The sequence below is a fragment of the Polyodon spathula genome, chromosome 28 (assembly GCF_017654505.1).
Source record: "Polyodon spathula isolate WHYD16114869_AA chromosome 28, ASM1765450v1, whole genome shotgun sequence".
In the NCBI taxonomy this organism is placed as follows: Eukaryota; Metazoa; Chordata; class Actinopteri; order Acipenseriformes; family Polyodontidae; genus Polyodon; species Polyodon spathula.
Genome location: NC_054561.1, coordinates 8,945,038 through 8,961,155, shown reverse-complemented (window position 1 = coordinate 8,961,155; position 16,118 = coordinate 8,945,038). Strand labels below are relative to the sequence as shown.

General features: G+C 40.1%; 1 protein-coding gene and 1 long non-coding RNA gene across 2 annotated transcripts; both read right to left on the bottom strand.

Annotated features, from left to right (window-relative positions):
- Positions 1–2,273: 2,273 nt before the first annotated feature.
- LOC121301966 lies at positions 2,274–7,918 on the bottom strand. The gene is made up of 5 exons (XR_005947668.1): positions 7,736–7,918; positions 7,256–7,323; positions 3,241–3,408; positions 2,889–3,053; positions 2,274–2,713 (listed from the first exon to the last, which is right to left on the bottom strand). It is a non-coding gene; the product is annotated as an uncharacterized LOC121301966 (long non-coding RNA).
- Positions 7,919–8,390: 472 nt separating this feature from the next.
- LOC121301954 (NACHT, LRR and PYD domains-containing protein 3-like) lies at positions 8,391–16,085 on the bottom strand. Its single transcript, XM_041231693.1, is given in 4 exon segments — positions 8,391–8,603; positions 8,960–9,046; positions 14,269–15,752; positions 15,755–16,085. Coding segments are annotated over 4 exon segments (1,965 nt in total). The 5' UTR covers positions 15,977–16,085; the 3' UTR covers positions 8,391–8,431.
- Between the last annotated feature and the right edge of the window lie 33 nt (positions 16,086–16,118).

Here is a 16,118-nt window from a genome sequence, read left to right as displayed (position 1 = left end):
TCCGATTTACCACCAACAGACACAGCAGCACAAATTCCGTAACGTTAGCGATCTACAAGTCACTACCACACACACAGAAAATGCTAGTTTCTGACAAAAGTTTTCAAATGTGTATTCGACTTCCCAAAGTGAGGTTAAATTTAAAAAGCTCTCATACAGTGACTAAAAGTGAACGTCAATACTTCCCTTTGAGCTTTAGAAAAGTGTCAGCTATATGGGAACAAAAACAAAAAAAAAAAAACAGGAATAAAGGCATGAGTTGAGCATAACATACATCTCAGCTGCATCAGTCAAGTGAATTCAAATTGATAAAATTAAATGTAGGTAATTACTGGCGCATTTGTTGATTCGATGGTTCGTTTTCTTTTTACACAATGTGTCCGGACATAGCTAAGCGTAAGACACAAATATAGCTACGATTTACTGCAAAGTTGGCTAAACGTTCTGTATTATTATATTTATTAGCAGACACCCTTATCCAGGGCGACTTAAAATTGGTATAAGATATCACATTATTTTTTACATACAATTACCCATTTAGTTGGGTTTTTACTGGAGCAATCTAGGTAAAGTACCTTACTCAAGAGTACAACAGCTGTGTCCCTCGACCCTCCAGTTAGGAGTCCAGAGCCCTAACCACTACTCCACACTGCTGCTCTGTGTAAGTAATTAGGTAGCTAATTGCAAACATAAAAAAATAAGTAAACAGCAACTGCAGAAGCTGGATGCTTGCGTGCCTTGCAATGAAAGAAAAGTTCCTGCATGTTTGCTGCAGACGCACTGTAACTTCGATGCTATAGTATCAAAGACGTAATATCTCATATCTCAGCTGTCTTTTTTTTTCATAACCATGACAACGGTACTGGTGTTGGTGGGACGGCTGTATAGTTTTGAACTACGAGGATGAGCTAGACTTGCCGCAGTGGATTACATTCTGATACGGTTTGGTAGGAAATGTTTTTAATTGTCAGTCGCTCCATAACTGGGTGGGCCATGAGCAAAATGGGTGGGCCCAGGCCCCTCAGGCCAAAGCGTGGTGCCACCCCTGCGGGTAAATCTACGAATTCACAAAAACCTATGAAAAGTCAAGGTGCGAAAGAAAAATCCATGATACACAGAGCCCCTGACCTGCAGTTTCAGTTTCACTGTTGCATACTCACTTACCAAAAACAAAAACCAGACCACACTTTCTGTAAAAGATTTATTTTTACTACACACACAGTCCAAACATTTCCATTGTGCTCAGGATCCAAAATTCCCCAAATCTTTGTCTCGGAAGTTGAACAGGTGTACAGCTCCAAAAATTACAACAATCGAAGAAAGTAGATGAGCCAACACTCAAGAGTACATTTTAAACTTCCAGTATTTCACTTATTTCATCATTTCATGTTTTTTTTTTTATTAAAAAATAGATGGAAACAGATCACAATAATTACAAACAATGAACATGCCATCATCAGCATTTGTTCAAACAAAGAAACAAAAAAGCTTAAATAAAGGATCAGTCTAACAATTCTTTATTCAATTAACCAATCAATATAGCTTTTTTCATTACCATTAATCAGTTAGTTAATAGAGATGCATATACAAATACACACCTATATTAAATCTGTCAATATCATATAAATCATAAAGCAACACAATCATTACAAATACAACATCTTTAAGGTAGGTTACACTATGCAACACAATTTTTGTTCCTGGGTAGTAAGTGTTATTTCCTAATTGCTTATGCCTAAAAGTATAGAAAATGGCTATTATTCCCCACAAACTTTGCTTTTGTGACCAGGACAGGTAAATTTCAAAATATCATTATTTCCAATGAGAAAACGGGCGAATTTGTGTCTTTTCGTTCACATAAATTCAGAAAAAAACAACATATGAATCCAAATTAACATGTATTTATACTAAAGTAATACAAAAATGACTACAAAAGATTTAGAAGTGAGTAGTTTTTTGAGATTTACGATTATACTGTAAATTTACAGTATAATCGTAAATCTCGAAAAACTACTCACTTGTATTACTTTAGTATAAATACATGTTAATTTGGATTCATATGTTTTTTTTTTCTGACTTTATGTGAATGAAAAGACACAAATTTGCCCGTTTTCTCATTGGAATAGTGATATTTTGAAATGTACCTGTCCTGGTCACAAAAGCAAAGTCTGTGGGGAATAATAACCATTTTCTATACTTTTGAGGCATAAGCAATTAGGAAATAACACTTACTACCCAGGAACAAAAAAAAAAAAAAAATTGTTACACAGTGTTATCAGTAACTAATTCCAATTCATCAACAGTTATATAAATTATAAATAACTATTACAATTTAAATGAAATAATTAAAACAGGGCCCACTATTTAACAGATTCTTGAAAGGGATTGTTGTTATATATATGATCAAACTCCAACTTTTCCATGAACACATTTGCATAATTTGGTGCCATTATGATTGCCTTTTCACACAAATGACATCAGTAGTGAATACACATGTTCTGAATAGATGAATCAGCTGTCTTTATTAATGTAGTCCTCTGGGTGACACAGGGGATGACGTGGTCCATAGACCATATTTGCTATGACAGGCACCATCAAAGCCCATAGCACCTCTGGAATTACCTGCTGCTTAGTTACCTTAAGGATGCCTGGATTCCTTTCACCTTCCTTTAGCACTCTCATTCCGGAGTCTAACTGCGTATTACATGTTACTCTGAATTAAAGAGAGAAGAAGACAGACACAATGTCAATAACACAGGCAGTTATTTTAACACAGCTGTATTGTCACTGTTGTGGGAGAACCTTCATAAAGCATGGGACTGGACAGAGAGCAGTGCATTCACAGGGGAACAACATCCTACTGATCACTTTGACACAAAACCACTTACTGAAGAGACGATACATTGTCGCACTTTTGGAGGAGGTTCAGGCTGGCAGCACATCGTTCTGTGAGGCGGTCCACCGTGACCTTCACAGACCTGAGGGTCTGCATTGTGCACAGAGTAGAGCACAGATCCTCCACTTCCTCTTCTGATAGCCTGAAGTGGCGCAGTCTGTGGGAATTACACACACACACCCACACACACACACACACACACACTTATCAGAGAAGTCCCCAGTCCTGCACAGGAGCACACCATAGCTGCTGCTGTCACCCAGGTGCATTCTGTAATTATTTACACATGAACTGTAGGAATGTGACACAGTGGTAGAGAGAAGGATATTAAAAGAGCTTCTCACCTAAAATGTTGCAGGTTGTTGTAATTCTGAATGAAATGTCTCAAGCCAGGTACTGATACATTTATGAGTTCACGGTCACTCAGTCTAAGATCTGTTAGAAACTGTTGTAGGCTGTGAGCAGAGCACAGATCCTCAGCATGGGCGTCTGTTAGGCCAGTCATCTTCAATCTGCAAAAACAGCTGTAGCTCAAATCACCAATCAACTGCATCTGTACAGTATCAGTATAAACACAGCTTAAACTCATGCAGGTTTACAGTTCACAGTTAGCTAATACTAAAATGCTGTGTTCACTTAAGTTATTAAAGTGATCAAACAATTAATGAATTAGAGCACTGGGAGGTTCTGATCAATATTTTTTCATTAATGGGGGGGTGCTAATCGATCATTTTTCAATACAAATGTGAGATTTTCCAGTCAGTGCATGTGAGCATGAGACTCCCACTTAATGCGTTTTTTCTTTCTGGAAGGCATGGGGGTGTAGGATTTTCGAATGGACCGGTGGTATCATTCTCAGTGGGAGGATATGCAACAGGGAGATCTGTGCTGACTGTCTGGCGCATGCATGGTTCTGCAGGAAGATGGCAGCAGCCTTGTAAGTTCCGCCTGTCAATCATGGTAATGACACGGAGAGGTTGGGTGAAGGTGTGTCTTTCCCTCTCTCTGAGTGGTTGAGAGGCGGGCCTTGGGTGATTACTCAGCCCATAAGAACTGCACTTGTTTATGCATTCGGGTGGTCATGACTGTGGATAACCAGTGATGTTGGCTGAGGACGCCAGTGTAAAACGCCAGTGGTTGGAGTGAGAAAACGAAACTGGCAAACATGGCTGAGGTAGATAGGCAGCCTTAAATAAAGAAAATAATTAAAATAAATTGTTACACATAGGAACGAACGTGGTAATTAGAAGGGGAACCTTGGCCACCTCAGTGTATAGTGCATAGCAGAGCATAGGTCAGAGACCCAGGCCATGCCGATAGCGATGGTCGGGGTGAACGCTGCAGAGTGCAGCACCTTTATTTTGTAGTTTTATTACTGTGTTTTATTTTCCCTTTCTCTTTCCCTTTTTGTTATTCATTATTATTTCAGGAGCGCCTGCGCGTGCTGCCAGATAAAACCTCGCTACCATCGGACAGCAGAACCAGCGCCATCTGGTGGATAAAAAAAAAAGAATTATAATAAAAGAAAATAAAAATAAAACTGGGCACCAGTGCAGTGTTTCAAATAAACTGTCTGTCTCCCATATGTGTCAGTGAACTGCCCACCACCCGTCCACAGTCTCTAATTACAAGTACATATTTTATTTAATTCATATTTTTGACAGTGCTCTCATGCCATAAAAATTAGCTCATAGTTAGAAAGTCAGAAATATCTGGTGTTGTAGATTTTAAAGCACTGTGTGGTGTGCTGATCTGAGGTCCGGACACAGCTGTGTCATTCCATTACAAGCTGTACTAAAGTCAGAAATGTCTGATGTTGCAGATTTTAAAGCACTGTGCTGTGTGCTGATCTGAGGTCCGGACACAGCTGTGTCACTCCATTACAAGCTGTACTAAAGTCAGAAATGTCTGATGTTGCAGATTTTAAAGCACTGTGCTGTGTGCTGATCTGAGGTCCGGACACAGCTGTGTCACTCCATTGCAAGCTGTACTAAAGTCAGAAATGTCTGATGTTACAGATTTTAAAGCACTGTGCTGTGTGCTGATCTGAGGTCCGGACACAGCTGTGTCATTCCATTACAAGCTGTACTAAAGTCAGAAATGTCTGATGTTACAGATTTTAAAGCACTGTGCTGTGTGCTGATCTGAGGTCCGGACACAGCTGTGTCATTCCATTACAAGCTGTACTAAAGTCAGAAATGTCTGATGTTACAGATTTTAAAGCACTGTGCTGTGTGCTGATCTGAGGTCCGGACACAGCTGTGTCATTCCATTACAAGCTGTACTAAAGTCAGAAATGTCTGATGTTGCAGATTTTAAAGCACTGTGCTGTGTGCTGAGCTGAGGTCCGGACACAGCTGTGTCATTCCATTACAAGCTGTACTAAAGTCAGATTCTTTATAATGACGCCGCTGTTTCTGAGGCCTTCACAGAGAAGATTCATTTCAGAAACTGTTAGGCTGTAATGGTCCAACCTGAAGACAAACACACGATATCAAACAGTCTTTAGTTTCTACTTATTTTTTTCTAATTGTGTAGGGGAATAAAACAATTCAAGAAAATTCTACAGTAATCAATTATAGATTAACAGGCCAGGCTCCACATTAACTGGGTTAAGTCTAAAATTCCTCTTTAAACATTTCTGTCAGTATATATTTTTTCGAATTTCTGTACATTGGCTCCCAAGTGACATAATTAGTAAAGGCCTCCACCCTTGCAGGATGTGTCCTATAGATGAGATTGAGCTGGTGTCGACTCTCTTATCCCACCTAAGCCAGTGGGCAGTTGTCTGGACACAGTTCACAGTGCACCTGTGACTCAGCACCTGCAGGTTTATTAGGGTGTTAGCAGGTCCAGCTGCATCAAATCCTTCAAACATGGCGAATGGGTGGCTCATCAAATTGCAAATATTAATACTTACCACTTAATTCTCTTATTATTATTAAGACCCTGTATCCTGTCTGTTTGTTTTCTCGTATTCTGGAGCTCAAATATAAAGTTAAAATAATATGAACATGTTGTCTGCCTGCAGACGGCTGATTCAAGTTGCTTCTGACAGGCTGCGTGTACACTCGAGTGATGTCGCTCTCCAGAAGCACAAGAAGCAGTGCATGGCCACTTGTTTCCAGGTCGCCCTGCAGGGCTGGGTCTCTTCAGGACCCGGAGTGAGGGGCACTGCTGTGGAGCGTAACTGGACGTGTTCTGAAGACTAGATTAGCTGTCCAGCAGGTGTGAATTTACACTGATTCTCATCAGCTCGCATGAAACGCTCAGAAAACAAATATCACTCCAGGGACTATCGCCATTTGTATGTATTTTAAAGGTTAACTTGGCATATTTTTGAAAAAATGTAAATATTACTACTTACGAATCAATTTCCTCATTTAAATTCTGATCCATGAATGTTTTTGTACTTTTCGCATGCTGGAGCTTTATTTTTAATGATTAAAAGGCTTGGGTTTCCGGTCCCAGTCGGGAATTTTTGGCGCTAAAGAGGCTGCAGACGTTACTACCAGAAGTGTGTGTGCGAGGTTTGCGTGAGCTTTTCGTAGGCAGGTATGTGTATCTGCCTGTGGAGACGTGATCCCGGTGGGACCGAAATGAGGGTACAACTTCCAGTCATGATGTGCACTTCTGCAGCACCGAAAATTTCCAAATGGTTTGACTGGAAACCACAGTAGCAACTTTTTTAATCATTAAAAATTAAGCTCCATAATGTGAAAAAGTACAAAAACAGTTTTGGTTAAAGGAGTAAATTGATTCATTTCTGACTCTACTTTGTGTACGGTGACCATACCCCTCCTTAGTCACCAGGATACTTTGTGACAGAACTGGATTTTGCAGTTTCCCTTAAAGATATTAACATGTGAATTAAGCAGTACCCCTTTACTAAATTAAGTAGTTGCTTAATTACCCTGCACAGCAATAAGAAGAACTCATCGACTGACAATTGCGCCGTAACATTCAGTCAGCTCCACTCACTCAGCTCCACTCACTCAGTGCCAGTCTGTAGTCTGTAGCCAGAGTTGGGTTATTTATAGTATAGTTTATTTATTTATCTATAGTTATAGTGCAGGGAAGACCCTCCCAAAAAACAGTGCCTTCAGATAATAAACCCAGAATTACCTTAGTATGTTAGGCTACGTGGGATGCCCAAATGAGCTCCAAACTGAACAAACATTTATTTCAAGTATTTTATTAATTTGTAGGGGCTGGGTCACAGGAGACATTTTGTGTAACTGGAGGAATTCAGTGAACCAGTCAAACTACAAGGCTAGATCCGCCTTTGTCCAGGATGCTTGTGATGAAAGGCATTATTTAAATGACTAGTACAGTTGTATTGTAAGAGTATATACTCACCTCACATCCTTCTGTGGCCTGTCAGGACTGCAGACAATGATCTTTTATCCCTTTCCTCCACTGATAGACTAAATGAAAAAGACAATTAGGAGGCCTGGCACAGTATTAAAGCAACAGTGAACAACATGCACATGGGAGCACACTCTAGACTGGGTAAGCAACCATCGCACTTTCACTCTGTTCCATTTCAAGTGTTTGTTTAAACTCCAGTCCTTAATGTTGAAGTGATCTTCAGGAGCAGGGTCAATTCAGTAATTAAGGATCATTTAAACAATTAAATAACAGGTCGGACCAGAAAGTGCCAAGGATGCTTACCCCTGGAATTGGACAATATTGGTGTGCGGCTGGACAAGCACTCATTAGACAATATTTTTGTGTTTAGGTCAAGGCCTGGTCTCTGACCGGACAGTCTACACTTCCACTTTGTCAGCATGGCGTTTCACACCATCACACTGATCAGTCTGAAACAAAACCTCTTACCTGAGAGAGTGTAGACTGCTGCAGTTCAAGATGAGATTGATAAAGCTGGCAGCACATCCTTGTGTCAGGCAGTTCAGAGTGAAGTCTACCTTTGACAGAGCCTGCAGTGTGCTGAGAGCAGAGCACAGATCCTCCACTTTCTCAGCTGACAGCTTGAGGTGACGAAGGCTGTGGGAATTACACATACATTACTACAAGCCCTTGACACTGCACTGTGTTCAGCCAGAGTCTGTCTGACTGGTGAACCCTTGAGGCTCAGGCTGTACAATGCTCTCATACCTCAGCCAGTGCTGTACGTGTCAGGGTCACTATGTTCTCATACCTCAGTGTTGTACCTGTCAGGGTCACTATGTTCTCATACCTCAGTGCTGTACCTGTCAGGGTCACTATGTTCTCATACCTCAGTGCTGTACCTGTCAGGGTCACTATGTTCTCATACCTCAGTGCTGTACCTGTCAGGGTCACTATGTTCTCATCTATCTCCCTCATGACTCTCACAGCAGACACAGAGCACTGCCTTTACCAGCTGAGACACTGGGGGCCCAAGGACCCAGTGATTAAAGTCGCAAGTGCCCATCAGTCAGGAGTACACCATTTCTGCTGCTGTCATCCAGGTGCATTCTGTAAATACTGTATTTAGAGAGGATTTGTAGGAATATGACACAGTGCTAGAGAGAAGGATATGAAAATAAATTCTCACTCTAATTGTTGCAGGTTGTTGCAATTTTGAATAAAACGTCTCAAGCCATGTACTGATGCTTCTGTTAATTCATTGGAACTCAAATCAAGGTGTGTCAGTGACTGCTGTAGGCTGTGAGCGGAGCACAGATCCTCAACACAGGCGTCTGTTAGGCCAGTCTTCCTCAGCCTGCACAAACACACAGTGTAACATGAGTCAGTAATGACCTGTCTCTATACAGGACCAGCATGTAGCTGCACAGCTAAAACACAGGAAAAAATAAGGGCATACCAGTAGTTTGAAAATACCAAAATGCAGTACAATCTGAATAATTATTTGTTGATGCATAATTTAACTTTAATAATAATACAAATAATAATACTACTACTACGACTAATAATAATAATAATAATAATAATAATAATAATAATAATAATAATAAAAAATCATGATGTCAAATCCTATCCAAATTAAAAAATGTTTGATTATAAAACAATAATTACGACTTTAAAACATTGTGTAACATAAGATTCAATTTTACATACCCAAGGTTCTCTATTTTACAGACAGATGACTTCAGAGCTTCAGTGAATATTTTTATTCCTTCATCTCCCAGACTGTTGAAGTTAAGCCTGCAAGGAAACAGACAGCAGAGTTACTTTATGTGTTCTGAATGACTTGTACAAACTCTACAATCTTATAAAGGTCCAGTAAAACACAGAGACAGAACAGCATCTAGAGTCACAGTAGGTGTAACACTGCATACTTCATTAATAATTTTGGTTGTTTTAAATGCACATTTGTGATATTTATTGAAATCTTCATTAGTATTGAGAATAAAGCTGCTGTTTAAAGTTCCTGACCCCCCGCCCCGCCCCGCTGTTCATTTCCCATCCCTGCTATACAATGTATATAGCTCCATTTGCACCTCAACCCATCCACAGCCTGCAAGAGCCTGGCTTGCACTGAGACTTAAGGGACCATGGCATGGTCTGTATGAAAGGACCAGGGACACTGGAGTTTTATGAATGGGTTTGGAAAAACACCAACTTACACAACAAAGCACTTTAGTCGAAAAAATAAAAAGAAATTAGACTTTTTTATAACTTCTTGCGCTATGCGTTTCTTTAAAATGTTTTCTTCTAAGTTTATTTATCTGCGTTGTTCAGTTGCTTTTTGCTCATCTGATAATAAACCAATTTCTATTGAAGTTAAAAATGTATTGCTATCGTTTCAGTTTTATAAATATGTATATTGTAAACTGATGTTGGTTCAGATGTTTATTTAAATGTTCTTGTTTTGATTTGTAAAATAAATATTCACACACACACACACACACACACACACACACACACACACACACACACACAGTGGCTCACAAAAGTATTCACTCACCCTGGACTTTTCCACATTTTATTGTGTTACAACATGGAATCAAAATGGATTTAATTAGGAGTTTTTGCCACTGATCAACACAAAAGAGTCCATAATGTCAAAGTGAAAAATAAAATCAATAAATTGTTCTAAATTAATTACAAATACAAAACAGAAAATAATTGATTGCATAAGTATTCACCCCCTTTGCTATGACACACCTAAATAAGCTCTGGTGCAACCAATTGTCTTTAGAAGTCACATAATTAGTTGAATAGAGTCTACTTGTGTGCAATTAAGGTGTTTCACATGATTTCAGGTTAAATACACCTGTCTCTGGGAGGTCCCACAGTTGGTTAGTACATTTCCTAACAAAAACTACATCATGAAGACAAAGGAACATTCAAAGCAAATCTGGAATAAGTTTCTTCAAAAGCACCAATCAGGGGTTGGATATAAGAACATTTCCAAGGCATTGAATATCCCCCGGAGCACAGTAAAGTCAATTATTAAGAAATGGAGAGAATATGGCACAACTGTGACTCTGTCTAGAACAGGCCTTCCTCAAAAACTGAGTATCCGGGCGAGAAGGGCACTAGTCAGGAAGGCCACCAAAAGGCCTATGGCAACTCTAAAGGAGTTACAGTCTTCCACGGCTGAGCTGGGAGAGACTGTGCATATGGCAAGAACAGCCCGGGTGCTTCACAAAACTGGCCTTTAAAAGGAGAGTGGCAAAAAGAAAGCCATTGTTGAAAAAAACTCACATCAAATCTCGGCTAGAGTTTGCCAGAAGGCATGCGGGAGACTCTGAGACCAAGTGGAAGAAGATTCTATGGTCTGATGAGACCAAAATAGAGCTTTTTGGCCTCAATGCTAAGCACTATGTTTGGCGCAAGCTTAACACTGCACATCATCCCTACCGTGAAGCATGGTGGTGGTGGCAGCATCATACTATGGGATTGCTTCTCTGCACCTGGAAAGCTCGTGAAGATAGAGTAGAGTACAGAGAAATCTAGGAAGAGGAAACCTGCTGAAGTCTGCAAGAGACCTGGGACTTGGGAGAAGATTCATCTTCCAGCAGGACAATGACCCCAAACATACAGCCAAAGCCACACTGGAGTGGCTTAAAAACAAAAAGGTCAATGTCCTGGAGTGGCCCAGTCAAAGCCCGGACCTCAATCCAATTGAGAATATGTGGAAACAGTTGGCAATTGCTGTTCACCAAAGGTCCCCATCCACCTTGACGGAGCTTGAGCAATTTTGCAAAGAAGAATGGGCAAAAATTGCAGTGTCCAGATGTACAAAACTGGTAGAGACTTCCCCAAATAGACTCTGCCTCTACCAAATACTGACTCAAGGGGGTGAATACTTATGCAATCAGTTATTTTCTGTTTTGTATTTGTAATTAATTTAGAACAATTTGTATATTTTATTTTTCACTTTGACATTATGGACTTTTTTTGTGTTGATCAGAGGCAAAAACTCCTAATTAAATCCATTCTGATTCCATGTTGTAACACAATAAAATGTGGAAAAGTCCAAGGGGGGGGTGAATACTTTTGACAGTCACTGTGTTCAGATGTTTATGTGACGTAGCCTACTCAATAAAACAGAATACATCCAACTGTTTCTCCTTTCATTACACTATTTACAGTGTTTTGAATACAGCCGTCAGAAAGACTGTTGCAGGGCTTCTAGGTATGAGTATATCTCCGGTCCTTCTACTGTTAAGGTCTCTCTGAACTGACACATTTCAATTGAAAGCATGTTAAACTCACACAATTAGAATTGTCGCCTTTTAATCTGTAGACAGGAGAGTTTTGAATGGCCGATGCAAATCCACATAAGCAATAAGCGCATATCAGTAAGCGATCTAGTGAAGTGCTTTCCATTCGAAACCATTTGCTTTCCGTTCAAAAGGAATTGTCGACTTTTTACTGGCCAGTTATCATCAGGTGCGTTTCGCCTCATTTAGTTTAACTCATCACTTTAAAATCACAATCACAATAGACTAGACTAGACTAGACTAGAAACAAGACAGGTTTTTCTTATGTGTTTGTTTTTCTACCCTAAGTGAAGCGGTTACACAGGATTGATTTGCCTGCATGTTTGGATAATTTGTATCTGCATCAGAGATCTCAAGAATTGTGATGATGGATAAAAAAGCTCACAGCTGGTTTTGAATGGAAAGCACTTCGTTAGACTAGCTATACGCAACAGAGCTTAACTGTGATTTAAAAAGGTAACCAAGTTCAATTGAAACGTGTCGGTTCACACGGACATAAAGGGAAACTAATAGGAACAGCTGGCTTCGTCCCATCTCTAATTTTTATACCAAGTTTCTTTAAGTTAAATGAAAAAAATTAAAATCAAATACACCGTACATATGCATGCAAAATAATAGAATTATGCTTGATACGTATGGAAATTCAAGAGATGTATCTATGAAATGTGTATACAGCGTTACTGTGCAAAATTCAAAAAACATTAGGATTCGTACATTCAGGAAACCATTTCAACCACACTGTGTGGTCAGGGCAATATGTTTCTGCAACAGTTTTCTCACGTCATATTGTTAGCTGGGTCTTGACCCCTCCCTCTCCTATTCCAGCACATTTCTTCTCTGGCATGCTCCTGCCACTTCTTCGTCAGCAACATTCACAGAACCCGCCCCTTCCTCACTAACTATTCTACACAACTTCTAGTCCAGGCCTGGTACTATCCTGCCTAGACTATTGTAAGTCGCTCTTGTCTGGCCTCCCTGCTCACACTATCTGTCCACTCCGACTCATCCAGGACTCTGCTGCTCGCCTTGTCATTTGGCTTCCTTGCTTTTCCCATGCTACTCCATTACTCTGGTCCCTTCAATGGCTCCCTATTGCTACATACATCAAATTAAAAACCCTCGTTCTCATCTACCATTGTCTCAACCCCTCTGCTCCCTCCACATCTTCACAGTCTCATCTCTCCCTGTACAGCCAGTTCGGTTTAACACCCGTTTCTTAAAAGTCAGTTGTATTGCTACCATATCAGGGAAGATGCTTGTGGGCTTTGGAGTTAGTCAAGTAAACCATTTGTCAACTGAGGCAGTTTTAAATTTCAGACGTAAACATACACCTGGCGGCCATCTTGTTTTATAAAACATAACCATTTTGACATATTTGTATTCCATTGTTAGTGGGACGATAACTACCATGTTTGGAGTTTGTTGGTGAAACGGTGTTCAAACAGCAGCAGTTTGCTGTTAAGGGCGCGTTTCGATAAGACTTGTGGCAGCCATTCTGACATTCAAATTTATCGCAGAAACTTCTGCTTCGCAAACTTGATGCGGGTTTGGATGCTGATATATGCCAAGTGTCAGATCAATTGCTTCACCAGTTCCCAAGAAGAACATTTCGAAAGGTTTTATGGAAAAATGCGTCATGGCACCAATTGCAAGGACGCAGCAGCAAAAATTTTTCAGCATCAGACAGCCAATGTATCCAGCTTGTTACCTGCCAAGTCAGAACCTGATCAGGCAGTCAGCTTCGAAGCAGCAGCACTTTAAAGTTTTGGGAAGAAAAAAAAAACAAAATAATAATAATAATAAAACAAAACAAAACAAAAAACATTTTAACAATAACAATAGGCTTCCCAGCCTTTAGCTTGGAAGCCTAACTAGATCTGCCAGAGCAGTGTTTACAGCTTCCAAGCCAGTGCCACTGTCATGAAATACCGTAGCAAAGCAATGAGCTAGAAAGGCTGCAAACAGGAACAGGGTTTTTAAAACTTGTTAGGCAGTTATTGGGCTTAAGGAGGAAGAATATTTTCAAAGTTGTATTTCTATTGTCCCCAAGATGATGTTTACCAAATCTGGAGTTAATCAGCTAAATGGATTTCGAACAGAAGCAGTTTAAAGTTTGTGGCCTGTTTTGGCTAATTCTGCAGTGGCCATTTTCATATTAAAATGTATCGTAGAAACTTCTGCTTTGTTGGCTCAATGATGATATCTGCCACGTTTCAGATCAATCCCTCCACCCGTTCTCAAGAAGAAGATTTGAATTTTTTTTTTTCTTAAATCGCATCAGACGGCCATCTTGGTTGGTGTGCCAGGAGCACCTATTTTTGCACAGTGTACTTGGAGTCTACCCGGGACAATACCTGCCAAGTTTGAGGTTTATCGGTTAAACATTGTTCAGGAGCAGATTAAAGTTGTGTGAAGATTTTCTTTCTCCTTACAATCACTATAGGCTGCCAGCCATTCTGGCTTGGAGGCCAAATAATGTTACAAGCAGTAACACATTTTGCTTGTGTGGGTGCAGCATGCTGCGAGTATGGTAACTGAACCTCTAACAGCTGCTGAGCTATAAACAAAACATCGTACTGTATTAACAATAATTATTTACAGGGCTACAATTTTAAATAACAAAACTGCAACACTGTTGAGATCAATTAAAGAATGATGATCATGTTATAAATTAAGCAACAAGCAAATACTTACTTCAGATCCTTACACTTGTGCAGCCCTGGTGTCAGTACTTCCAGACATTCTGGTTTTAATAAGCATGTCTGTAGATCAAGTCTCTCAATGTCTCCCCAGGCTTGAAGGCAGTACGACAACACTGCACAATCAGTTCTTTTTAATGGATAATACGATAGAAATATGTTTGTAAGGCTCTCCAGTGCACCTCTTACAAAGTCTCCATCATGTATTTCATACAAACACTGCAGCATAGCCATTAAATCAGCTCCCCAGGTTTGTTCTGTGACTTTCTTTAATCTTTCTTTAATCCACCCTTCCAGCTGAGATTGAACTGGTGAAATGGAGCGGTTATACTTTTTGTTTATGAAGTCCTGTGTTTCTTGATTTGAAAGCCCAAAGAGAAACTGGACAGTTGACAGAAGATGGCCTTTGTCCTCACTCTCTCTCAGCAGCTCTGTCACCTTCTTCTTGGACTCCTCTTCGTCACACAGAATGTATGAGAATGCTGCGAAAAATTCCTGAAAGCTGAGGTGCATGAAGCTGTACGCAGTCTTGTTGGAAATACCCTTCTTAAGTATGATTTTATTTAAAAAGGAAGATGGAGTCTGGGAGGGGTCTGAAAATGTGTTTTTGATTTGTTTTTCCTCAAGCAAGACTTGCTGGTCCCAAATTCCACTTTCTGCTAAAACACCAAGGCGTTGCAATATATCCTGTACTGGCAGACTCCCACTCTTGCAGTGATGCTCCAGTAATGTGTACACAAAGTACACAAATATTGTGGTGGTTGTGTTCAAAGCTTATTTTATGTCTGTGTTTTCGTCCATTTTTAATCTTAACATTGTGCAAACAATCCAGCATACACCTGGAATGAAGCATGCCGTAAAAACAATTTCATTTTTCTTGACATTGTTAAAGGCACACACTGCTTGCTGCTCATTCTGAAAGAGATTCTTAAAGTATTCCTTCACCCCCTCTTCTGAAAACCCCAAGATCTCTGTGTAGCGTGGCTGTTTCAAAACCTTTGTCAGTTTGTCCAGAGTAGTTGGCCTTGTAGTGATCAGCAAAAATGCCTTGGGCAAGATAGCTTTTCTCATCAAACTACTCAGTGTGACTTGAGGTGTGTTCTGCTCATGGGGATTATGACAAAGAGAATATTGTGGAACATCCTGTGACAACTTCAACTCATCAAAGCCATCCATTATAAAGAGGATCTTCTCTGGGCAGGACAGGACTTGTGTGACTGCTGGCTTCAAGTCTTGACTGTTGTAAAGAATGAGATCAACGACGCTTATATTCTTGCTGATAAGATTAAGCTGTTGGCACTTTATGTGGAAGATGTACTCAAAGTCTGAATAAAGCTTTCCAGATGCCCAGTCAGACATGATTTTCTGTGTTGTGAAAGACTTTCCAATTCCTGCCTGACCCTGTAATATCACAGTTTTGTGTGTTACTCCATTGTGATCTGGATCAAACAGCTTTTCCACATTTGTGCTCATGAGAACATGTCACTGTCCCTCTTGTTCATGACCTCCTGATGAGAGTTTCCTCTGGAACGTAACTCCTCTTCTCTTTCCTTCTGCTTACAATGCTTTTGTATGATCAAGAGTTTAGTGTACCGCTCATTCAGCTGCACACTTTCACCAGTGAGGGAGTTGTACTCTTGCACTGTTTTGTATTCACATCTGACTGATTCCTTGTACTTTACCCTGAGTTCTACAATCTCCATCTGCACAACAATCACTGGCTGAAAGATAAAAACACATGAAGTTGAAGAATAAACATGCACTCGCCATTGTCTCCATGACGCTGGGAAATCAGCCAGAGTACATATAAGAAATAATTATTTCCCACACACAAAATAACTTCTG